The 27386-nt window shown below is 36.2% G+C and overlaps 1 protein-coding gene and 1 long non-coding RNA gene across 3 annotated transcripts in view; one reads left to right on the top strand and one right to left on the bottom strand.

Moving 5' to 3' along the window:
* The window catches only part of col19a1 (collagen, type XIX, alpha 1), a 215356-nt gene extending 189945 nt beyond the window's left edge, over positions 1–25411 (bottom strand). For both annotated transcript variants that reach the window (XM_039651732.2, XM_039651740.2), the window contains exons 1-7: positions 25260–25411; positions 23602–23726; positions 21365–21436; positions 19500–19599; positions 3407–3530; positions 1214–1489; positions 848–928 (exon numbers count right to left, since the gene is read on the bottom strand). In XM_039651732.2, coding sequence (XP_039507666.2) covers positions 848–928; positions 1214–1489; positions 3407–3530; positions 19500–19599; positions 21365–21436; positions 23602–23726; positions 25260–25261 — 780 coding nt within the window. In that variant the 5' untranslated portion in view covers positions 25262–25411. The remainder of the gene's footprint in view (positions 1–847; positions 929–1213; positions 1490–3406; positions 3531–19499; positions 19600–21364; positions 21437–23601; positions 23727–25259) is intronic.
* On the top strand, positions 11142–13692 carry LOC148977179 (uncharacterized). The gene is made up of 4 exons (XR_016145567.1): positions 11142–11250; positions 11675–11762; positions 11893–11987; positions 13168–13692. It is a non-coding gene; the product is annotated as an uncharacterized LOC148977179 (long non-coding RNA).
* Positions 25412–27386: the final 1975 nt, after the last annotated feature.

Below are 27386 nucleotides of genomic sequence, written 5' to 3'. Positions count from 1 at the left end.
ATAAAATGTATTTAAGGGGGCCAAAGGCCAATTTAGCTCAAAATGAATAACTGCTAAATGAATAAATGTAAATAGATCCCTTGCAGAGAGGGAAATCCACTGCACTGTGCACTGAAGTGAGATAAACACTGAAAACAACAGAGGCCAAAAGGGACATGATTATAAATATTGACCAAAAACTGATCATTTTCAGCCAATGCCTTAAACTTAAGTCTATTTCTCAAATAAAACCATCACATGAGCAGAAGCTGTCTATGTAGGCAGCAGATGGAAGGTGGCTCACTTGATTTTGGAATGGAGCCTTTGAAAACTACCACAACAAATAAAACAAAAAGAGACAATTCAATCTTTCAACCATTACCTGAAAGAATAAGGTTATCCAAAAGCAGGTTTAAAATGTGACTGGGCGGTTCAGATATTAGTTTATGAATATGTCAAGTCCCTGTGGTGAAAATCAAGGTTTTAATGTTGTTTATATGCCTATGTGGTATTTTTAATACACCACAAATTCATAAGTGAGCACCATTGCTGAGTATTCTCTCCTTAAAACTGCAGTGAACCAAAGACAGTCTCAAAAACTCTCTTCAGGTCAACGTGTGATCACCAACGAGTGGATCTCTGAGCAGGTGTGAGTGAGGGCAGGGCTAATTTGTATATTCATAGAACCGTGTACACTAAAGAATTTTTAAATATGTCATTTTGGTGATCAAACATGAGGTTTAAGGGATACAATTATTGACTACAGAGGATTTTAATAAGTTTAGTGCAAAAATTATGGGCTGGGTTTACATTTGGTTAGGATTTGTATCACACTGCAGCACCATACACCATATCTTACACATCTTACCGTAACTCCAGGAGAATCGCAGCATCTGTCCATGTCAGCTATTCTAGCATCACAGAAGACCAGAATCTCTTGAAGCTCAATCTGTAAAGGTAAACTGGCATTTATTGGCATGAACACACGTAACTGATAAACGAATACAACAGACTTGCAGTAAACCTTATTCAATTTTGACCTGAGTCAGGTTCAGACTTGAAGTTAGTGAAGTTCCCTTAATATATTAGTGGTTGCCATCATAGTTTGAGGTGAGCCTTCACATTCACTAACTGTACTAAATGTTCCAAGAAGTGTTTGCATTCATATTCAGCTTTAGCAACTGAGTGTTGCCTTATTTATGACCATTGATGGGAACCTCTGTCCAAAACTCACATCCACTGGACGTCCGTCCTCCACTCGAGTGGTGATGAAGGTGCGTCCGCTCGCATCCATGCCGGACCTTTCAGCGGTCACCTGACGTTCGATTAATTTGCAGTCCAGGTAGATGGAGACGGCGTTGCTCTCGACAGAAACGCCCAGCTTGTGAAACTGTCGATCGAAGAGGGCGTGTAGGTCTCGGTTCTTGAAGGTGTACAGGAGTCTGTCCTTCAGAAAACCCTGAGCTAAAAACTCTACTGTTTTTTTAGCCCCATCCACTATTAATGACACCTAAATGAAGTAGAAAAGATGAACATTAGTGGTTCATTAAGACAGTTAATGAGATAAGCTGAATGAAGTCTGAAGAGATGACTTTGCAAGAGTACAATTTAAAGGGGGGGTTGACTGCTTTTTTTCTTTGCATGATTGTGTTTATGGGGTGCAATATAACATGTATTCGTGGTTTTTCTTTTTCAAAAAGTCTTATTTTTCATAAACTTCACCTTTATTGTCAGCCGCGCTCTCCTCTGTCCTCGAACGAGTGGTTGACTTCCTGAGTCTATGAAACCACTCCCTCAGAAACACGCAGTGGGCTCAGATTGGTTAGTTTGGGCCGGTGTGTTGTGATTGGCTAAACTGTTGCTCACGTTGTCCGGAAGGTTAACGCCCATTACCTTTACGGGCGAAACGTGCATGCGCTCCGGTCCAGATGTAAATAATGGTGTCGAACTGCAGTATCAGTTTGAGGCAGAATCAGACCGAGAAAGCGGCGATGAAGAGAGTCAAACAGAACCTCACCACACACAGCTCTTAATAAACGTTTCTGAATGATAATTTGCTAAATTTTTTAACTTTATACACGTTTAACAGAATAGCACCTGACTGGCAACAATAGCAACTGACTGGCTACTAATGTTATACTCAAATAGCGTTGGCATTAGTTTACGTTCTTGATCAAATCGAAAATAACGTCATAAAGCATATATACATGAAAAATACGTTTAAAACATTAGTACTTATACAAAATTCAGGTCCAAAATGTTTGTACGCATTTGTCGTAGACACAATAGCATAACTAGTAGCCTAGTGGCTATAAAGCCAGCGCTGGCATTTGATAAAACTAAAACACAAGGCTATGTCTGGAATTATACATGCAAATACATTTAAAATGATGAAGTCTTAGCCTACTTACAGGTTGTGGCCCAACAACTGCTGCCTCTGGTTTTAAAGTTGGAACTGCTTCATGTTTTAGTAACAGTTTCTTGTTGAATCCGGTAATTAATTCATGGAGATTCTGGAAGCTGTCTTCCGTAAAATGTGCAGCACAGAGAGCTAAATTATGATCGTTATTTTCAGGAACATAATCCAACATAAATTGTATCCATTGTTTATGAAGTATAGCGTCCGTGGGAAACTCGAACACAGAAAACCTGACAGCTGCGTGAACATCACAGACTCGACGAGCCGCGGGAATATGGCCATGCCCTTTTTTGCATTTTCCGGAAGGAGGGTTGATGTAAATGTGTGGGTTAGTGACGTCTAAAACCCAGCTGTAGTCCCAATCGAGTCGTTTTTGTAGGCAATATACTTCCTGATTTTAAAAAGACGATATCTCTGCTTACACTGAACTTTCAGCGCTGCAACTTTGCAGATACTGTTCATGCACCAACAGCAACATTACGCACTATTTAAAATAAAAAAAAGTGAAATCGCAATCAACCACCCCTTTAAATAATGATCATTTTGTCAGTCTTGCAGGAGTTCTAGGGATGCACGATATGTATCAGCCACCATTATAGGTATCGTTTTTAATGTTATTGGCTGATATATTAAAGTCGATAAATAATAAACATTTCAGATGTGCACCATGGTTTTGAATTGCTTTAAATATAATTAGAATCACTTCAAAAAAGGAAAATACCGTTAAATACAACATGTGCAGAACAAAGTGAACATTCAAATTGTGTGATTGGGACATGACATTTATTGGAGGGACTTTCTTTTATCAGGCTCTAACGATTATATACAAATTTGGATTTATTTATCAGCCAATATATTGGTTATCGGCTTTCAAATATAAAGAATTATTAGTTATCGGTATTTGCCAAAATGTTCATATCAGTGCATCCCTAGTTTTGAGCATACCCAGATTGATCAATGTGTATTTTACTGATAAAAAATTAATGAAATCAAAAATATTTTACACACCTGTGTTTCTCCACTTTTATCAAAGATCTGCAGAACAAACCAGCGATCTCTCTTTGTGGTTTTTCTGAGCCGGAACGTGGCGATGATGGAGTATTCATGAGAAAGTCCATTTGGGAACACAGATCTTTAGACAAGAGACAAAACACCAACATCTATAATTAAGGTTTATCAAAAATAAAAAGCAGATTACAGAAAAAAAAACATACTTCCATTCCAAAGTTTGGTAGTAAGCCGCTTGTGCTTAATTTCTTACCAATTACAGTAAATGGTTAGTTCACCCAAAAATGAAAATGATGTCATTAATGACTCACCCTCATGTCGTTCCAAGCCCGTAAGACCTCCGTTCATCTTCGGAACACAGTTTAAGATATTTTAGATTTTATTTTTGGACCAAAATGTATTTTCGATGCTTCAAAACATTCTAACTAACCCACTGATGTCACATGGACTATTTTGATGATGTCTTTATTTCCTTTCTGGACAAGGACAGTATACCGTACATACATTTCTAATGGAGGGACAGAAAACTCTCAGACTAAATCTAAAATATCTTAAAGTGTGTACCAAATATGAGCAGAGGTCTTATGGGTTTGGAACAACATGAGGGTGAGTCATTAATGACATCATCTTCATTTTTGGGGGAATTAACCCTTTAAGGCTTGAAAGAAAATTACAGTAAAAACAGTAAAACTATTAAATATTATATTATTGCTATTGAAAAATAACGAAAATTTGTGCTGCTTGATATTTTTTTTGTGGAAACCGTGATAAAAAAAAAAATCCAGGATTATTTGATTAATTGATTTGATTAATTGTTTGCTGTTACTTTTGAACGATTTAAAATATCCTTGCTAAATAAAAGTTTTTTTTTTTTTTTTACTTAACCCAAGTTACAGACTTTACCCCAGTAAATAATTCTTAGGGTGAATTAATGCTATCTAAATTAATAAAATAAATAAATAAACTACCACCAGAAATACCCTTTATGTAAGAAAATCAGTGACAAACATACAGTATGCATCCAATTAAATATCTCAAACCACGAGAAATATATCAACTGACAATAAAATGAAACTAAATAGTGCATAGACTGCCCAAACAAAATGACTAAATGAATCAGACTTCCTAACAATCCATATGAGCGAACAAAAACGTTCTAGAAAAGCATGATTATTGTTTTACTTCAGCAGTAAAGTGCTATTTTCAGTAATTTGTCATTTAACACACTTACTGTATATTGAAAGCAACATATTGTAAATGAATTGACAGTTAAATTGAATCTGAAAGTGTGTTATTAGCTTCAATATCTGGTGTTAGTGCATTGGCATCCATATTCTCCTTGTATTTTTTCTTTAGTCTTGCATGAACAATTAATCAGAAGTTTATCCAAAATCAAAGTAAATGTGTCCATCCGGAAATCATCCTGCAGGCTATTGTTTGAAGATGTTTTCATTGGTCTAAATAAAGGCAAACTCAAGAAACAAGACGCTCGAGAATAAAAAGAAAAAGAAAAAAACTTTTGAAGCTTCTATCCGGTTATCAAAACTGTTAAAAGAATAATACTACATTTTTGAGTGAATCGCATAACAATATAAGTATTACAGAAAGAATTACTCCCCATTTTCCTTTTTCATTTCTTTCACACACTATTTGGTAATTTACTGGAACTTCATCAAACACTATCAGGAAAACTGACAAATGGGAAATTTCCTACAAAAATAGTAAAGGATGAGAGAGAGAGAGAGAGAGAGAGAGAGAGAGAGAGAGAGAGAGAGAGAGAGAGAGAGAGAGAGAGAGAGAGAGAGAGAGAGAGAGAGAGAGAGAGAGATCGAGATCAGACTTGCAAGAGGCTGAAAATGAGTTTCTCCTCAAATAGATCATTCTCGATTCTCTCTAGACACGTCTGAATAGCGTGTCTTCTGCTTTCACAGGCAGAATGGGGGAAAATTCACAGGCAGAATGGAGGAAAATGCACATTATTAAAATTATATATCCTCTGATTTACATGCTGGCAAGATCAAATGCTTTTGGATAAGTGGAAGACACAGGAGACAGGCTAGTCTATATGTAGCCTATATTAAGGGGACAATGGCCGGATTATTACTAAAACTGACCACAACATTTCCATTCAACGCAGTGTGTATGGAACCAAACAATCAACAATGACATAATTTAACATATATCAACAAAAAAATGTCTTCTTTATGAAGAAATCACAGGGAAAGCAGTACGACCCTCGACTCATTCGTGTTGCCAGATCTTGCTGGGAAAACAGTGAACAAGAACAAGCCCACAATAAACTGAAATAAATCCAAATTATTTATGCTGAAATTAATACACTAATAAATGCTGGGTTGTTTTAACCCAAATTTGGGTAAAATAAGGACAAACCCAAATGTTGGGTTAAAAATGTAATTTAAACATTTAACCCATGGCTGAGTTTGTCCATATTTGACCCAAAGATGGGTTTAAAACCCATTTTTTAGAGTGGACCAATATATCACGATCAGCACCTGGTCACTTTAAGCCAAGCTAAAAAAAAAAACAAGTCAAAAAAACGCTTATACAGTTGCAATCGAAATTATTTAACTCCCCTGACCTGCCAGATATAAATTTGCAGCCGAGAACAAAAATTTATGAAAACCATTCAACAAAGGCATAAACTATAATAGAAAGTTTATTAATACACATTTGAGAGATTCTGAAGGTGTAAAGTTGATGAGAAATGGGGAAAAAATCTAATTGGCTCTAAACATTTATTTACAAAATTATTGAACCCCCAAATTTTGGCAGAATCTTTTATTCTTTATATCTTCCAATAGCCGCTGCCTGTAAGTGCTTAGAAGCTTCTGTCACCTCTCTACTGCAATATCGGCTTCCTCACTGGAAAAAGCTTCCAGATCACTGATAATATTCACGTTACCACTGCTTTCTTCAAATTCCACCAAATATGTTCAGTAAGATTTAGATCTGAAAACTCAAGAACATTCTACGACTCATCCCTGAACCAAGCTTAAGTAGATTTGGATGTATACTTTGGGATGGCTGTCCTGCAGGAAAGTCCATTGATCATCAAGCTCCAGAGGCATCACCATCTTTGCCAAAATGGCTTGATATTCAAATAATGAAGCTTTCCACTTCCTGCAACAGAAAAGCACCCCCATAACAAGACTAGACCACGTCCATGTTTGACCATGAAGATGGTGTTCTTCTACTCATGAGCTTTGCCTTTTTTGCATACCACTGATTGGCCCAAAAAGTTCCAGTTTGGTCACATAACTTCATAAAGCATTCTTCCAGAACTCCACAGGTCTATCCAAATGAATTTTAGCATATTCAAGTCAGTCTTTTGTATTTGTCTTGGTCAAGAGAGGCATTCAGCAAGACGTCCCAACATGAAGTCAATGCTTGTCTAGTGTTCTGCTTTATGATCTGCAGTGATTTTTTTTCCTTTCATCAAGTCTTTGGAAGTAAATTGAGGGGTTTTCTCATTTGCTCTCAGGCAAACTTCGGACGGGCCTGGACATACTGGCTTAAGCAGGGGGACACGCCTGGCACTGCAGGATTTGAGTCCCTCTTGGTGTAGTGTGTTACTTATGGTAGCCTTTGTCACTTTGGTCCCAGCTCTCTGCAGGTCATTCATCAGGTCCCTCCGTGTAGTTCTAGGATTTTTGCTCACCGTTCTCATGATCATTTTGACCATGTGGGTGACCAAATACTTATTTTCCACCATAATTTACAAATAAATTCTTTAAAAATCCTACAATGTGATTTCCTGGATTTTTTTTCTCATTTTGTCTCTCATAGTTGAAGTGTTCCTATGATGAAAATTACAGACCTCTCTCATTATCCTAAGTAGGAGAACTTGCACAATCAGTGGCTGACTAAATACTTTTTGGCCCCACTGTATATGAAACAATCCAAGCTAAGAGTTTCCAAAGCCTTAATTGTGTTTCAACACAAGTTTGTAAAATGCCATACAAATAAGTGACATAAAAACTCAAAAGCATCACTCCTGAAACTTTAGGTGGCCAAACTTAAATGACACTTTTCTATAAAATGTGACAGTCACTGGTGATTACAATGTTCATACAATGAAAGAGTATTCTTATAGCCTCTCCTTTGCAAGCCGCAGAAGAAATAAAGTCATGAAGGTTTGAAAAGTCAAAAGAACATTTATCTAGACATGGAAATAAATATGCGTACAATAATAGCTTAAAAAAAGACTTTTATGGATTTGCTGAGTAATTGATTTCATGACTACAATCCTAAATTAGACTTAATACGACCAGCCGGTGGAATGGACGTGTGCCGAGCGAGACCTCATAAGTGAGGGCAGTGTTTCGAAGCGCACCAACCTGGGCACTGTGACATCAATTCACTTCACCACTGAGCTGTTAAATAGGGACATCAGAGGCCATATGCCAAATATGATGGGATGCAAAACTCTAACACAGACCATATTAAACTAATCTCTGGACATTCAGATGAATAAACAAATACACACTGCCATTGCTACAAAAAGCCTCTCTCGGTTGCTTTAAGTTTGTTCAACCATGCTTAAAGGTGCATTGTGCAACATTTCATGTTAAAAATACCTGTTTTTCTAACCCATACATGCTTAAATAATTAGCCCTTCTCTGATCACTGCGATTGCCTCTATAATCCTGTACGGTAAAATAAATAAGAGGGATTCGGGACAGAATTTGAGACTGGGCGTGACGTCATGCGCGTTCACACTCGCCTGGCTATGTCTGGCAGGTTTGTGTATTCGCTGCCATTCTCCGTATCAGTGAAGACAACTCGAGCGACACAACTTTAGTCAACTTTCGACAAAAGTAGAAAATGGATTCAAAGAGACCGGCTTGTAGTTCATTACAAAGCCCAACGCAAACTCCACGTGAGACAAAGAAAATAAAACTTCTGTCTAGTGCCAGGCATCGAATAAGACGAGGGTCAACATCGGGAAGGCTTTCAACAAATGGAGAGATCTCCGGTCTGCTCTGGGGCTCAAATGGGATCCTAAAAACAAATAACTTATATTGTTCATGAACGTGTTTCCATTATAATACAATCATAAGTGGATACAATAAACACATAAAACAGTTCAACATGGAGATAGATGGAGATAGTTTTCTACTACCCCCGTTTTTCCCTCTCACACACATTGTGTAATTTACTCAAATGCCTTTCCTTTCATATACTTAAAGAGCCCCTATCATGGATATTTGAAAATGACTGTTCATATGGTGTGGAATATAGCTCTAAGGGAATGAAAACATCCTGCAAAGATTTATATCTGAAAGTGCACCGTATATAAAGTTATTGTCTTTCAAAAGTGAGAGTCGACTCTGAGTCTATGAAATGAATTGTTTTTGAAACGAGTCATTAGCTGGTTCGTAGTGACGTAGATACATACTGGCCGCGCCCAGTTACTGCGCACGCAGACGGAAGTGTAAACTTGAAGTCTACACGTTCAAATACTTCATCATAGCATCATGTCGAGAAGACGCTGTGTTCTACAAGGCAAAGATAGTTCAGCCACTTTGTTTTCATTTACCAGGGATGAGCATGTGAAGATTCGGTGGTTATATTTGCAACGATACCACAACAGTATACCCCGATTGTGTTCTTATCATTTTAATTACGAATCGTTCAAAAACATAAATGAATTCAAATGTGGATTCGCAAGCGGTTGTTCCTGAAGGAGGGCTCAGTAACTTACTTACCCAGTGTATATGAATCAGCTTCCTCCTATGAATCACAACCTGTAAGTATTATTAATAATTGTTGCTTTTATGGGTTTTGAACGGTTTTGTAGCGTCTGGCACGAGGAGGGAAGACGCGATAACTATGTGTTTGTGTGTGTGTGTGTGTGTGTGTAAGTTACGCTCAGCGCATAGAGCGTCTTGTAGTACTGCAGTGCTTTATCAATATGTTGTTTATGCGTTATGCTAACAAACAACTGACTGGGTCTGTCATCTGACCAATCACCGCCGATTAGCGTCACGCAAAGGAGTGGTTTGGAAAAATGAGTCGTTGTACGAATCATTTGGGAGTCGGTGAGCAAATCCGTTAAAAATAAATGCATATTATAAGACAAATAAAGTGTTTTTTTATCCTTGCATGCATGTTAAACTGTTTTTGGGAACTCCTAAAACAAAAATAGGAACATTTCAAATGCTATGATAGGGGCTCTTTAATAATAATAAAACATTCTACAAGTCTTCCATTGTCAATGCTACCCCAAACCTATACAATTATTTGAGTCAAGATTTTGTTTCATTTTGACCATTCAAATAAATAAATTGCAATTGTGTTTGGTGGTTTTGTGCCGATAGTGACATATCAGTTACAGACTTCACCTTTAAGAGTTTCATTTTGGTCACAAAAAAGGAAAGAAAGAAATTAGTCAGCCCATAGAAACAGCACCTTTAAGAAAAGTTGTTCAGAAGCTGAATAAATGTGTGGAATGCCTACTCTAATAGTAGGTAATGCCTTTTATCAACCACTCAGGACTACTGGGGCGAACATCACGTCATGCAATAAATATTCATGAGCTAAGCTCATAAGCTTTATATTGTGCTCCACCCAACACTTTTCAGATCGTTCCCACGCTCCTTTCCTCTCATAAAAATGAATACCAAACACGCAATTAACACATCTTAGCAGAATCATCTGTGAAACAACTAATGGAAAATTGTCTGGGGGAGTGGAGCCTTCTCTATCCATGTGACTGTATCATTTCCTGCAAGTAAAGTGAGAGACGTTTGGAGTTTGTGCTGGGGACTCTTTGACCCCTCTTCTGCGCCCCTTCGACACATCCAGCTGACTAACACCATCACCTGTCAGAGATCAGCTTAATTGAGGTCTGGCAGGGTGTGTGTATGTGTCTGTACGGGGGTCCTGGTAGACAACTTGGCATTCTCGTCCCCCAAAAGCGCACTCCACCTCCAGCCTGGGAGACTCGCAGTTGTTCCCTGAAGGCCGGTCTGAGCAGCAGAGAGAAAGGCCCACAGCAGGCCGCTGACCACCAAGCGTTAGATAGAGCAACAGATCGCAAATCATTTGACCCACACCCCCCTCAGGGTCCCGGGGAGCAAACAGTGCGTTAACAGTTGTTTAAAAAAAACGCTAAAAATATCCTCCCTTTCCCTGTGCAGATGACTGTGTTATTTTTCACTGGTGAAACGTGTGGAGGTACAAGAGACATCCACTGGGTTGCTGAACCTCTACACTGTAAAAAGTAATTGCTGATTCTACTTAAGAAAAACTAGTGAATTTAACTTACTTTAGAAACTTAGTTGATTTAACTTGATTACACTGTGTACTGTGAACTTTTAGGTGGATGCAATAGTCAAACTAAACAAATCTAGTACATTGTACTTAAGATTGGTAAGTGTATTGTACTAAAGGCATTTTCACACTGTTGCAAATTTCTGGAGCACAGAATTTGGATAGTAATAATAATAATAATAGTGAAATTAACAACATTTTTAGTAAATACCATACAATTAGTTTGAAAATAGTTAATAGGTTAATATATAGTTAATAGGTTCTAAATCTTTTTTTCCTGCACGCTTAAAAAAATAACTGGGAAGATAAAAAGCAAGCCCATCGGCTGCTACTTCACAGTCCTTTATATTTTTAGTTACAAAGCTTTATATATTTACTTTGGTTATTAAGTTTCAGCATAAGACGAAACAACTCGGTTATTTTTTTTTCAACTCGCGCATGCGCATTTGCGCAATTGGACGGTTGAACTTGAGGAAGACGTCCAGACGAGACGAGATCGACGAGGGACTTCAGCTCGTGTTCGGGAATGGATGCGGCAGCAAAACTAGGTATGCTAGCCTCTTGAACAACTATTTATCAACTTTAATGTCATTGTATAGCTTAAAAACAGAATTTATTTTGCTCATTGTGCAGTAAGAGGAAAAGACACTCTAAAGTAACGTTAGTTTTATGTCGAATGAGACCAGTTGAGACAAGCGGCATAAGTTACTAGATTAAAAAACGATTTTTACTGAACACGTGTTTTATATTAGTTACAGTTTGTATGCTGTGTTAATCGTTTAAGTTTGGGGTTTATCTAAAATGTAAAAACCCTGGCTGTGCGGCCTAGATAGCAGCTAACGTAACTTTCCTTCTTTCTAGAAAGTTCAATGCTCACGTGTCGTTCACATGAAAATTAATTACATGACGCATTAATTAAGAAGTGTAACTAACAAGCAGTTATTACCTTATTTTGTCTTTATTTTGTGACAGATTCGCTCAATGTTTCATCAATAAATTCAAGGCTAAATCTGGAGATATTGGCTCCAAACTTAAGATTCTGCAGCAGATTCAAAATGACGTAAGCTCATCGACATATTATCACAATTATGTCTCGATTGCAAAACATATGTTGCTTTTACTGTTGTTTTTTGCTCTGACATTTTGCTAGTATCGAGTGCTATTCAATATACATTTTTATAACTTTGCAGAAATCTAATATCAATGCGGAACGAACATCGTTCTTCATCATGGCCTACCACTACTTTTCGAGGAGGACCACAATGATTTTTACAAGACATCTTTTGTAAGTATTTTCATCACTGATGTGATTCTTGTTTAACAGTCTAACTGTTCTTCAAACAGTTGATATCTGGCAAGAAGAAAGGCATGAAAAACTGTCAGGACAGTGAAACAAAGTAAGGGTTGGAGAAAAGAAAGTGAAAGATAAATTAAGAGTTTAGAAGAAAAAAGACAGTTAGAAGATACATTTTATATTAGTTTTAATTTATATAACCGGCCATCAGTTTTATTTGTCTTTTCATGCAGTGGTTTGATGAATGTTTTTCCCCTGGATTCACTGCTGTGTCCTCTTTGAAAAGGCCTTTACATTTAGACACAAAGGGTTATTAATTTAGTTTCATATTTTAATGACTATGTGCTCTTAAAGGGATAGATCACCCAAAATGAAATGATGTTGTTATTTACTCACTCTTATGTTATTCCAAACCTGTTTGAGCTTCTTTCTTATATTGAACACAAAATAATATATTTTGAAGAAGTTCGGTAATCAAACAGTTGAGATTAGCCATTGACTTCCATAGTTTTTTTTTTCCCACTATGGAAGTCAATGGCTATTCTCAACAGTCTGGTTACCAACATTCATCAAAATATCTTCTTTTCAGTTCAGCAGATGAAAAAATAAAACTCATACAGGTTTATAACAACTTGAGGGTGAGTAAATTAAGACAAGATTTTAATTTTTGAGTGGACTCCCTTTATAGTAACACTCCACCATTTTGTTCCATATTAAACTATGTTATTCCCTTAACAAAGACGAGTTGATGAATACCTCTCTCGTCTCAGTGCCTGCACTCAATCGCTCTGGTGCATGGAGAAACATTGTTAGCACTTAGCTTAGCCCAGTTCATTCATTAGGATGCAAATTGAGATGAAGTTAGAAGTGACCAAACACCGCCATATTTTATTTTGTGTCACCATACTTGGCCGTGTAACCACATTTGAATAGAGAAAATGTGGAGAGGTTTGGTCGCTTCTCTGTTTAAATAAACTGGGCTAAGCTAAGTGTTAAAGTGTCTCTGCACGCCAGAGCCATTGAGTGCACGCACTGAGACGACAGAGGTATGTATGAACTCGTCTTAGTAAAGAGAGTAACATAGTTTAATATGAAAAAATAGTGGAGTGTTCCGTTAAAATATGTATTGTTCTATGACCTAATTTTTGTTATATGCTATTCCCATTTTTAGGACTGTGATGACAATGAAGATATGTCCAACATTGAAATGTATTCTGACAGTGATTCCCGAATCGTCTGCAACCGCTGCCATACCCTACTCCCTGCATCTTGATGCCACAACAACGGCAATCATTCTGGAAGGTACAGTGGTTGTGGATGATCTTGAAAATCTTCCACAAGCAATGAGCTGTCTTTAAAGGAACACTCCACCATTTTTTTTATATTAAACTATTTTATTCCCTTAACTAAGACAAGTTGTTACATACCTCTCTCGTTTCAGTGCGCCGTACACTTAATTTCTCTGACGTGCAGCGAACTTTGATAGCCCTTAACTAGCCCTGTTCATTCATTAGGATCCAAGCAGTGAAGCTACCAAACACCTCCACATTTTCCCTGTTTAAATACAGCTACACGAGTAGTTATACGACCAAGTATGGTGACAAAATAAAATGTGCCGCTTTTCTAAGCGTGTAAAGTGGAGAACTACAATGTTTGGCGGAATAGCACTTGAGAGCGCTTCGACTTGGGACAGTAATATCATCACTACTGATGATGAGAGGATTTTTTAGGAATGATGATATTACTGCGCCAAGTCGAAGTACTCTCAAGTGCTATTCCGCCATACATTATAGTTATCCATTTTACACTGGTGTAATCATACACCATTCTCGGTCATGTAACTACTTACCAACGTGTAACTGTATTTAAATAGGGAAAACGTGGAGGTGTTTGGTCGCTTCTAACTTCATCTCTTTTTGGATCCTAATGAATAAACTGTGCTAAGCTAAGTGCTATCAATGTGTCGCGTCGCGCTAAAGCGATTGAGTGCACGCACTGAGACGTGAGAGGTATGTATCAACTCGTCTTTGTGAGGAAATAACATAGTTTAAAGGGATAGTTCACTTTGAAATTAATTTTTGATATGTTTTATCTTACCTCAAGGGCATCCAAGATGTAGGTGTCTTTGTTTCCACAGTATTTTCAATTTTTACATTTTTCGGTCAAACCGTTCTTGTCTGTCAGTCATACAATGGATGTTTAGGGGGTCCACGTCAAAAAGCATGCACAGAGAAGTCAAAATTAAACATGATTTAATGACTTGTAAATGTAAGTACACATTGATGGCCTAAGACAAGAAACGAGCGGTTTGTGAGAAAACTAACAGTATTTATATCGTTTTTACCTCTTGTTAACAGCCATGTTCAACTGATCTGGATCAGATGTCCAACTGAACCGAACTGAACCATGTCCAACGTTCCGCTGGAAGTGATCTCGCGCGCGTCTAAGTCACTCATTGTTTACACGGAGATTTCGGAAGTTTTACCTTTCACTGTGAAGATCTAAACATATTTAGAAATACAGGAAATCGCAATAAAAAATTATTTCGATATATCTAAATATGTTTAGTGAACGGTAAATCTCTGTGTAAACAATGCGTGACGTAGACGCGCGAGATCACTTCTTGCAGAACGTTGGACATGGTTCAATACGGTTCAGTTGGACATCTGATCCGGATCAGCTGGACATGGCTGTTAACAAGAGGTAAAAACGATATAAATACTGTTCGTTTCCTCACACAAACCGCTCGTTTCTTGTCTTAGGCCATCAATGTGTACTTACATTTACGAGTCATTAAATCATGTTTAATTTTGACTTCTCTGTGCATGCTCTTTGTGGTGGTGACCATAGACCTGCATTATGTGACTGACAGACAAGAACGCTTTGACCTAAAAATATCAAAATTGAAACCACTGCGGAAACAAAGACTCCTACATCTTGGATGCCCTTGAAGTAAGATACAACATATCAAAAATTAATTTCAAAGTGAACTATCCCCTTAATATGAAATAAAACAGTGGAGTGTTCATTTAAGAGAACTCTAAAGAAAATTGTTCAGTACTGTTTTATAGATACTTCACTGTTTTTCAATTGTTGAAAAGAAAAAAAGGAAAGAAAAAAAATCCTTATTTAAAAGGATGTTACTTGTTTGGTTTTGGAATAGTTTTATAAGAAGAGAATTTTAAAGAGAACTGTAGTAGGAAAGGAATTCTGTACCAAACTGTGTGACTTGCATGCTCTGCTTTCAACCACTTTGTAAAGATGTTAAAAACAAAGAAACATTGTTTTTATTGTCTTTAGTACTTTGTTTTTTTTCTTGAGTGCATTATGTGCTTTATTTCTAAAATGTTGTTGGCGGGCCAGTAATGTTTTAACATATTGTTGTTGAACAAATAAACATTCTAGTGGTTTGCCAAATGTGTTGTCTTTCTTTGTATTCTCAACTCAGAATTTTGAGTACAATTTGCTTGAGAAATTTAAGGCAATCAGTTTCCACACATTCCTCTAGTAAGTAGAACAAGCAGACATGTTAAATTAACTGTTTTGTGTAAGTTCTGCTTACAAATCTCAACTTAAATCTGTAAGTTGCCTTAACTTGAGATTATTAAGTTATCTGTACTCAAGTTTTATGGTAACCTCTACAAATACACAAGTTAACTCTACAAAGAAGTAGAGAGTAGTATCAACTCAAAAATGATGACCTAATTTGCTTGAAAATTTTGAGGCAATCAGTTTCCACAGCTTTTCCTAGTAAAGTCAACTTATTACTTTTTACAGTGTATGGCCAACCCAGCAGGTGTGCTTGAAACCACAGAGAATAAGACGTGATGAAACGCAAATGAACAAATGACCTACAAATGCTAAACAATGTGCGCAAAGCACCATGTGTTTCCATACTAGGATAAAGGGACCCCAAAATCGTACACTTTCGGACAGGTAATGTATTAATTGTATATTGCTTTATATAAATGATCAAACTAAGAGGTATTTGCAAATTATGCTAGAACAAATTATGCTAGACCTTTTCTCAGAACCTCTTCTAGCAATTACATTTAATTAGCTGGTCCCAGGGACATTTTTAATGGATTTATGTGGTCAGTTGTCCTTAAGTTCACACAGATGTAGCCCATCACGTTAACTATGAACATACTGGAAGTGTTCAAATGCTTTGTCTTAATCTTGAACAGTATCCTAAAGCAATAAGTAAGGAAAGGCTGTGTGGTATAGAGGTTTTATCACAATAAAAAATGTGACAACCTAAACAAAAATAGATACAGTTAAAAGGAGGGATTCATATTTGTATTCATCAAGGACATGTTGATTAAATGTTAAATGTCAAAAGTGACAGTAAAGACATGTATAATGTTACAAAAGATTCAAAGAATTCAAAGCTTCGTGTTCAAAGAATCGAGAAGAAAAAAAAAACGTTTCCACAAAAAAATTATAAAGCAGCACAACGGTTTTCAACATTGATAATAATAAAGAAATATTTCTTGAGCACCAAATCAGCATATTAGAATGATTTGTGAAGGATCATGTGACACTGAAGATTGGTAATTCAGCAATATTTCACAACAACATTACAGTTTTTACAGTATTTTTTTACCAAATAAATGTAGCCTTGGGGAGCAAAATAGATTTCTTTCAAAAACACACAAACACAGTAGTGTACTGATGTTCAATAAACTGTAATACTGTTCACTATTCATGGTTGAAATTATTTGCAGCAAATTTAACAACAGCTTCCAATAGTTATATTTTGCTTGTGAAGCTATGCTATCTTTCTTAAATAAATGCCAATAGGTTTGTCCATTGTGCAGTAAAAGATCCAGAAAAAAATCAGAATCTTCCTAGTTGAAAATTACCACTGTATCAACCTTGACACAGAAGATAAAAATTTCTAAGATTGTGGTAACAATCATTGAGGTAAACTATTACTGTTATATTACTATTTCATGTTAATGTTAAGAAAAAACAAATCCCACATACTACTCAAGTCACGAAATGAATCACGAAAATGAATCACGTGAATCACGAAAATATTTAAAGTCACCCTGTGGTGAAAATCAAGCTTTTAATGTTGTTTATATGGTGTTTTTAATATGGTTTAAGACAAACCATGTATAAATTCATCAGTCAACTTAGAGTATTTTCTGCTTAAAACTGCAGTGAAGCGAAGACAGTCTAATAAATGCAGTTTGAAATTGCTGGAGTTTTTGATGTCAAACTACCTTGTAACCAATTACTTCAACGTGTGATCGTCAACAAGTGGATCTCTGAGAGGAGACGGGGCTAATTTCCATATACATAGAATCGCGTGTAAATGAGTTACATTCAAGCTATTTTAATGCAATCAAGGAAAAAAAACATTTAAATATGTTATTTTGCCGATCAAATATGTGTTTTAAATGGGTCATGAACTGGCTTTTTTTATATTGTTGTCTGAGGTCAACTTATGACGTTCGCTTGGTTTTTACATTCAAAAACATCAAAATGAATAAGTAATAGGCTATTTTCTACCCTAGTTTTGAGCCCAGCTCAAAAACGCTCGTTTTTTATGGCCGTCTCGCATTGAAGACTTGGAAGTAAACGCCCACTGCTGTGAGTGGATAACAGTTTTGCATATTATGATGAGTTTCATTCTCGATCTGGTTTGTCATCACGAGGTAGGCAGGCTCTCGGCAGGCCAATGTTATTTAGCTATGCGCGTAATGCGCGAATCAGTGGGCGGGGCTAAACCGGCCGTATTGAAGTAGGCGTTGATCTTCTTCTGTTTCATCCTCTTTGACGTCATTATAGTTCCCCACTTTGAAAAACGAGTCGTTTGCTGAGGCTGGTGTCAATAAAAGCTTTTATTGGACTAAAAGGGATGTTTTCAGTTCTGAAACTTACAGGATATTCTTATAATATGATGACCTCTTAAATGTCAAAAGCTCAAGGAAAATTTGATTTCTCAGTTCATCACCCCTTTAATTGATAAAATTATTAACTACAGGGGGACTTTAATAATATTTTCTAGTTTATATTCATATTGTAATTTCACTCATCCCACCTATGGCTGATTTGGGAGTGTGAGGCACTAAAAATATTACAAATTGTAAGTCAAAAAACAAAACGAAATGCTCAGCATCACAAGGAAACCAAAACTATAAATATAGCCTATTTCTTACATGTATGCATTTGGCAAATGCTTTTATCCAAAGCGATTTACACTGCATTCAAGTTGTATTTGATCAGTTCATGCATTCAATGGGAATTAAACCCAAGACTAGGCATTGCTAGAAACATTGTTTTCACTTTTTGTCAGATGTTTTTAGTGCAAACACTACACTTTTATGTTTGTGTCATAATTACTCATGTTTGACCATGACGTACGACCGCCTGGAACGCTTTGAAGTCGGAAGTGGCGAATTTTAACCTCAGTCTTCCCCCATATCTGACTTCGTCTGGAGCGCGCCGATCCCACCGTTTTTTCACCAGAATACAAAGGAGTTCTTTTGAGCATCAATTTGGAGCTTTGGATTCATGAATATACTGTGGGTTCTTGTGGTCTGGACAACTTGATTTTGCCAGAACACGGCGTACATGACATGTATAGATATCCAAGGCTATAAGTAGATTAAACATACCTGCAATTTCTAACTAACTTAGACACCTTCCTTGAACTTGGTGTGTCACCCTTGAGCTGTAAGTTATTAGAGTCATTGTAAGCCTTAGGCAATTAATATACAGGACATGATTCCCCATTACAGCTTGATTTCTCTTCTAGGCGGCAGTCCATTACAGTCACCTCTCTTTCTCCTTGGTCGAGCCCACTGCCCACGGTCTGCAAATTAATTCTGTCCAAATTATTCAACATGTCTCACGGCCCACCTCACAGTTTATTCTTATTAGCCAATGTGAGGGGAATTATCTCAGCGAGCTTGTGATATCTGGGTCATTCCAAGTCAACACACCATTAAAAGCATCCGCGACATCTACATAGTCTTTCTACCGGATATCATCTGAAGTGAAAGCAAGCTTACACCATGAGAAAATATCGGTTTGCTCTGCAGGAGCCCAATAACGGCCTGGCATATTATCAAAACCTGAGAGGCAGAAGCTCGTGCGAACCGCTTTGAGAATGCAGTTTGTTCAGCTAGTCAAGCAGCGCTCTGTCCCGTACTGGCCTCATGGAGATTTATATGAGAAGCTGTCCAAAACACGCAACATGTGGATGTGGGCATTAATTCAAACTCCCTTCATAACATGCTCATCACACCACTGATTCTGCGAGGAACTGTCCTACGTTCTGCTCTCCAGATGCGAGAAGATTCTGCACATCATCGATCACATCCAAACTATGTAAACATATGGATATGCACATTTACTGCAATAACTTCCAGCTTAGCCATCTAACGGTAGATCTACGTTGTTTTCCGACAAAACGACCATCTGACTGATGTGCGAGTGGAAAAGTAAAAGGCACAATATCAAAACCTCATCAATATTCGCAGAACTTACTCTGTTGGTTTAAACAGGGGTTTGCTCCCCAGTCTAAACAATAGCCTGTCGTCCGTCACCATGCCTTTTCTCAGAAGGAACTTCTCAGCTAAATCGAATCCTGTAAACAATAGGAGAAAAAGAAAAACATACATTACATTTATGCATTTGCCAGCACAAAGCATTTGAGTGTAAACATTTGGGGAATTGAAAACATGACCTTAGCGCTGTTAGCACAATGTTCTGCTAAAGGACAAACGTTAGCTTCGGGCTAAAGAGATTTTTACTAAATGTCGTCCCATACAAACTGCTGAACACGCGTTTGTAGTGTGTCATGGGGAATGGTTAGTGTTAGCAAGGCATCACTGTATTGTTATTCATCAAAAATTCCGGTTTTGTGGCCTGTCATAAACCTCTAAGTATTAAACTTCTGCGATTTGCACAGACTTTATTTTGTAGATGATTGCAGCCTTTAGACACATTGTTTTGATACACTTAAATCTAAAGTCGGACAGAATAGCAAATCTAACACACAATCCATTGTATTGTGATATTTGCATACCAAATCGTGATTGGATAATGTTCTTGCATTCATTTGTATATTAAATAGTGATTGTTTTGCTATCCATGCTATACTGAACCATTAACAATGCCGTTAATAGTATAAAACTTACGAATTTTTTTTGAATAAATTTTAATAATTTAGCATTAAATTGATCCAAAATTTCAACTTCAAATAAAGCAGCACTGTTTTTAACTTGTGTTTTTATTTAACACCAAATCAGCATAAGTTTGATTCTTGAGACACTGAAGATGAGAGTAATGGCTCATTACACATACATATTACATTGTAAAATACATATGTATAGGTAAATTTCACATCCGACCACTCCAGACACTTCTGCACGGCCACCATCTTGGAATCACTCACAGTAAAAATCAATGATGCCGCAATATTACGTAGCTTCTGGTTGTGAAACCGCCTAGATTTAAATTCCTGAAGAAATGGGATAACCTTTCACAGGTGAGAATGTGTTTTTATGTCTATTAGAACTTTTTACTATGTCACTTAAAGGAGCTGTATTTAAGAAATTTATTTCAAATAATCATAAAATGGCCCTGATATGTCACTAGACATTAAGAAATCAAGTTCATTTCAAATACTTATATCATTGACAACAGTAGTCTGGCCAGGATATTGTCATTTTAAAAGTGAAGTTGCAGCCCTCAACTGTCATGTTGTGTTTTGGTCTGATGCTCCGCCCTCCACCGATCTACCAATCACGAAGTCAGTAGTGTTGCAGCATCCGGGTTGCCAGCTCTGCTCTAGTTACCACAGCTGCCGGATATAAACGTATAAAATAAAATGTTGGATCCAGCAGCCTATCTGGCAACCTCGAGTCAGGGGGGAGGGGATACACCACTCTACAGTAATTTGAAACTGATTGCTGTACCAGTTTTGGCCACAATCTTACATACAGCTCCTTTAATGTTTTTACTTTTACTATGGTCAGTTTTTAATGTCGTGTTAGCTGACGCCTTTGTCTCGTTGTATTGTGTTAGTTTAGCAAAATCATACATGGTTCTAACTATGGTAGCAGACAGACAGTCAACTTGCCCTCGAATGTTTACATACCGGCTTTGACCTTTTCAAGATGGCGGACGGCTTATGTATAGTGGCCCATAGAAACAGCCGTTGATAAGGCCGATTTAAAAAACTAAGCTTACCTACAACAGAATTCATTAGCTGGCTTGCAAGAACTGGTGTTTCCATGTACAACATTGAGGATGGTTTAAACAGTCTGCAGTTTGATGTTTAACAGCACTGCATATGGATGAGCTGTGCTTGATTTCTGTTTGTATATACAGTGTATCTTTGTTTGTACCTGTGAATTCTCTGTGAATGTTCACATTGGTATGCCATATCTCCTCCAGCTTTAAGGATGGACATGTATGATCTGCAGAAGAGAGGAATATTATACATTAATGAAGCAATTGTACTATTAAGGGTTTCAGCTTGTTTACAGTTGTCACATTTTACTACAGATAATATTCCTCAGGGTAGATTTATATATATATATATATATATATATATATATATATATATATATATATATATATATATATATATACACAGTATATATATATGAAGAGTTCAGATGCAAAAGCTTCTAAATGCCATTTGAAATTTTCTTTTTTAATGATGATTTATCAAACTTGTATATTTAAGTTCAGTAATTTCACTTAAATAACAATTAATAGGTAATTATCATTGCCATTTAAGTGAAATCACTGAACTTAAATATACAAGCTTGATAAAAATTATCATTCTAGAAGAAAATTTCAAATGGCACTTAAAGGGTTTTGCATCTGAACTCTTCATATATATATAAATATATATGTGTATGTATATTTGTATGACATACCTAAAGTATTGGCTACAAAAAAAGCCATTCCAAAAATTTTTACACAGGAAATGATGATTTACACTAAAAACTGTAAATCATCTTTTGTATTTGAAAATCAGACTAGGGGTTGCTTTAAAGAAGAAAAGAATACAATACCATGAAGCATTGCAAATGACAATCAAAATGAAAAATGATGGATAAATATAAAACTATTGATTTGAAGATGTTGAAATAATATATTTCACATTTATTGGAAAATATGCATATTTATATAAACATATTTAAGCAGTTCGAGAGCATAAGGAGACTGAATATTACAATAATTTGCAGAGCTTCATGTGCAGGCACTTATTTTGGAGTGATTTCCCGGTGGAATTTGATCAGAATCATCGTAAAATGTAGGTTTTCATCAATAATTATGCTGATTATTTTAAATAACATTAGCTTATGGCTTCAGACAAAAGCACATCAGTAGCTCACAGTCGGTCTGCATTCAACAGTTTATAAGTTAAAAATCAATTCCCCAATGGAGAAAATAAATATGATTTTTATCTTTATTTTCTGAAACCCCACTTGTTTACTCTATTACAGTTTTTGATTGAAGCTGAACCAGTAAAACAACTCTGAAAAAGCAAACATATAAAAATGTAACATCCAAAACCACCAAACCATTGCTTTGGTTGACAGATATTGTAAATGACAACTTGCCCCAACCTGCTTAAACCACCCTGATCCTTAGAACACAATTCAATTTCAGAAATCCACCTTTGTCAATATTGTCTGTGAGAACATGATGGATTAACCAATGCCATACTCTATTATATGTAATGATGTGTTTCTAAAAAAAAAATCCACCTTTTGTTATATAGCTGATTTAATAATTTAGTAGTTACTGAAGTAGTAGCCTAGTTACTGAGACCCCAATGACCCCTAGTCCAGTCAACCCACCAATGACATTGGCAGCCTGACATTGATTGCTGAAGGACGAATTCTTCTTCATCAAGAACAATTACACCAAATAGAGAGAATGACACACAAACATATCTACATCCACAGGCGCACACCCACAAAACACAGCATTAACAGGAAATTCCAAAAAATCAGCACATCTGCTGGCAAACGGCCGACTCTTAAGAAGTAGGAGCACATGCTGTAAATCCTCTCTAAATCTCTTCCTGGATGTCACGCTCGCACAGTGGATCACGGGAGATAGCAATCCACTCAGCTGGCAAAAATATTGCTTGCCTGTCCTCTTGTTCAGGGGACTCTCATTCGTGGGCATTTACACTGTGCAATAATATTTCTTAAATCGCCCCAGGTTAATCTGAATGGGGCTGATAAAGCAATTCTATGGGACACATAACACCACGGCGGATGTGTCCGGGTGCCTTATGACTAATGCCACCCAGGTCAAGGGCTTGACGCCATGTCCTCGCCAGAAGGAATTTCAAATAGCTGTGCCAGAGTCCCTGCTTCTTAAAGAAGGGCGAGACGCCTTTCATCACAAACAATTCATTTGCATACAAGGATTCCAAACAAGAAAGCCGAAACAGAGCGCTAATTAAAGTCGATGACAGGGGCGCTCTGCACCCCGAGCGGTGAATTCAACATTGACCTCTCGTGCCGAGACGAACAAGGCTTGGAAAACCAAAACAGACATAATCTCCTCTAATTAAACCTTTTGTAAACGGAAAAGATAGTGACGGCATACGCACCTATTCTCTCATTGACTGCCATTCCTGAAGTAAAAGGAATGGAATTTACGATCCACAGGAAAACAGTCCATCTGAGATAGTGATTCATGTCGTCTCTGGCACATGAGAAAGGGCCCCTTGAAAACCTAGAAATAGAAAACAACGTCACTTTTACAACTCTTTGATGCTCTTCTGGGTAACGCAACACCACTTGTTACTGTCTGTATAACGATTGATTGCTTTTCTTTTTGATATGCTTTCACAATTCAGGTACTTTTCATTGGGTTTTACTGATAAACAACAACTTTAGCCTCCTATAATCAAGGATAATCACTATCAAATGGATATTACTCTATCTGATAGAATAAGGAAACAGGAACAGATCGCGCTGGGTAAAATTCATCTAGCACTTCAATTATGTGGTGAAACGTCTTAAAGCAAAATGCCAAGTGTGACATTTCACTCCTCAGAATAAACTCCAGGCCAGAGTAAGTTTCCAGCGTGAGGTGCTTCTGGGGACCCAGTGCCAGATTCCTGTAAACTAATACGATCCGTTACCCACCGCTGACTGTTGTTATTGAGCTCTTAAGTAACGGGGCAAACAAATTGCGTTAAATAATTAAACACTTGTGCTGTGGAGTTTTAAAACACATGCAGTTTTGCAGGATCTCTGTACATAAACGTGGAATAAATCGATTTGTTGTGAGCTTCAAACTCAAGTTCAAAGTTTGAACTTTCAAGAAAGGAATATGGTGAACATTTGTGATATCTAATTAAAGCTAGGAATATTTTGTGAATAGAATGCAGAACTACTAATGTTGTTTACACAATAGTGAATGGAAAAAAAATTAACCCCTAAAATAAAAATAACAAAAATTAATTTTTACACTTATTTAACCACGTTGAAATGCTTTACTAGTGAGTAAAATCAAGCTAAAATTCAGCAAAAACTTATATCAATTAAAAAAAAAAAAAACTTTTCGTAAAAGATAAATGGAAGCTATTACCGTTTGCTATACTCTGACTCTCATACAAGCGGTTCTTATTCAACGGTTCTATGTGGAATATTGTACTTTTAAAAAGAAATTAAACACTTTATGCATTCTTCATACACATTTAAACCTAAAATATTGATTGTTAAAAAAAAAAGCTAATCTGCATGTTGTCAACTAACTGGTACACACTAAAACAGTCGTCTAAATTAGAGAAACGGTCTCATTTTATCACAACATTTATTCAACGTGAAGTAAAACTAGAGTGTTAGTATCTCAATATCAAAACGCCACGTGCACTTGTTTAATAATAAATATACAGAATACATAACAAAATAGCTTCTTAAAACTTAATCCAAATTGACTAACAAAACAACAATAAACACATACAGCTGATGCCTAAATGTGTCACGTCAAAAGCTACTGTTTACTGCAATTTCTCTGGGTAACCGAATGATGATATGACGATCTCTCTCTCTCTTTCTCTCTCTTTCTTTCTCTCTCTCCCTCACTCTCTCTCTCTTCTTGAAGTAGCTACATGAACGCCGACTGCACAGGACTCACAGTGGCGTGTTAAACTCAGGTGACATCAAACATGATCATTTAAAAAAATGCCACCACACGCATACTGTGCAAAAACACCCACAAAGTCACAGCAACCGAGACAGATGAACACCGGCTACTTACATTTGCTGAGAAAGTTTATTATTCCAGCGTAAACACACAGCACAAGCAAAAAATCCTGTTGGGCTAATTAGCGCATTTTAGGCAGCTATGGGTCCAAAGCACACTTGCAAATAAAAGTGAGAATGAAAGCTCTTGCAGGAACCGTGTCCTTATTTGTCGCACTGCCTGACCCTCCCACCCACTCATTAGAGAAGCACACATCAGGACGGACAGGACACTCTCAGGGGCTCCCTGTGGAACACGCGACAGAACACACGGGCTACTTCGCCAATAGCATGGATACTAACTTTTCTTTTTAATTAGAGGTCAACATTTTAAGAAAAACTTTCAATAAAAAGTGAGAACGTTTACATTTCATGTGCTTAGGTTTTTCCACATTTGTTTTTAATTGTATGCATTTTTGATTGTTTATAAAATGTCAACTGTAAGTATAATATTTATAATAGAATTCAACAAAATAGATTTTGGGAAAATAGTTGAAGTACCTTTTTAAAAAGCATTTTGTAATGTAAAAATTAGGCTGCATGGATTTTGTTTGTCCATTATATATTAATATATACAGTATTTTAATGGAATTCTCGATGGATTTTAGCCTCTTATTATATTATATTATATTATATTTGCAATATATTATATTATACTTACAATATATTATAATTATATTATATTATGCTATGTGTATGTTATGTTATGTTATATCATCTATATATTTAAGAAAATGTGTTATTCATATATAAAATGTGTATATTTATATATAATATATATTATGTATTATATATATATATATATATATATATATATATATATATATATATATATATATATATACAGTATTTACATGCAAATAATTTTTAAACATATACATGCATGCATATGTATTTATATAAAATAATTATACACAGCACACACACACACATATATATTCTGTAAACAAAAACTTTTATTTTGGATGTGATTAATGATAATTAATCTTTGCAGAGCCCTAGTTATATTATATTATATTATATTATATTATATTATATTATATTATATTATATTTATTATATTATATTACAAGATATTATATTGTATTATATTATATTATATTATATTATATTATATTATATTATATTATATTATATTATATTATATTATATTATATTATATTATATTATATTATATTATATTATATTATATTAAAAAGCCTATATAGCCTATTGTATTATGGCCATTTTATTATATAAATGAATGAAACCAGATAACTTTACTCCATTTCATCAGTATGTGGTATAACTCTATTTCTTGCACATGCTTTAAAAATAAAGGAATTTCAGCTAAACTTTAAAAATAATATTTGATACACATAACAAAGCAATTTGAAAGCTAAATATGGAAATATCAGCCAACGGTTTGGCTGACAAAAAAATGTAATTAAATGTAAAAAAAGTTAAGTCTTTTATTTTGAAGTTTAAATAGCTTATCTAGTGTATTTCATTCTATAAATATCACAAATAATTATAACTAAATAAATTTAAATATAAATTGTGTATTGCAAGTTTACACTGCACACACAATGCTTGCAACAAAAAAAAGCATAAGATTTGAGTCAAAACTGAAAAGTAACACTACACAAATCCCCAATATATTGAACACAAATCTTTAATATGTGGGAGATTTGCTACAGCGTTTGTGGTTGTGTAACTCAAGATATGAAATCCAGAACAGTCTATGGAGTTATATGTCAGCAACCTGTTTATTCCCCCGGATGATTTCATATCAATCTTCTACTGAATGACTATATTCCTTTGAAGCAGGGATTTGCAGTGCATTGTAATATCTCACCTGACCATCTGACTCTTCTGACCACCACTTCAGTGTTTACACAAGGCCCTCAACACTGATGAATAATGAGACACATTTTTAGGATTGTGTTTGTATTGGCTTTTTTAGTGTTTCTCCACACTACCACACACCCCCAACCCAGCTGCTTTCGGAACAGCTGTTTCTCAGACAAGGAACCAATGAGACTTCTCAGCTGTGATTCACTTGCAGACTTGCATTTCGGCTGTGATAGCATCATAATGTCCCCTGTGTTCTGTTAAAGAATGTCCCAGCATCGAGAAACAACCACCTTAAGCCTGGAGAAGG

Source organism: Pimephales promelas, chromosome 11 (genome assembly GCF_988280905.1).
Source record: "Pimephales promelas chromosome 11, fPimPro1.hap1.1, whole genome shotgun sequence".
Classification (NCBI taxonomy): Eukaryota; Metazoa; Chordata; class Actinopteri; order Cypriniformes; family Leuciscidae; genus Pimephales; species Pimephales promelas.
This window is presented reverse-complemented; position numbering and strand designations above follow the sequence as displayed.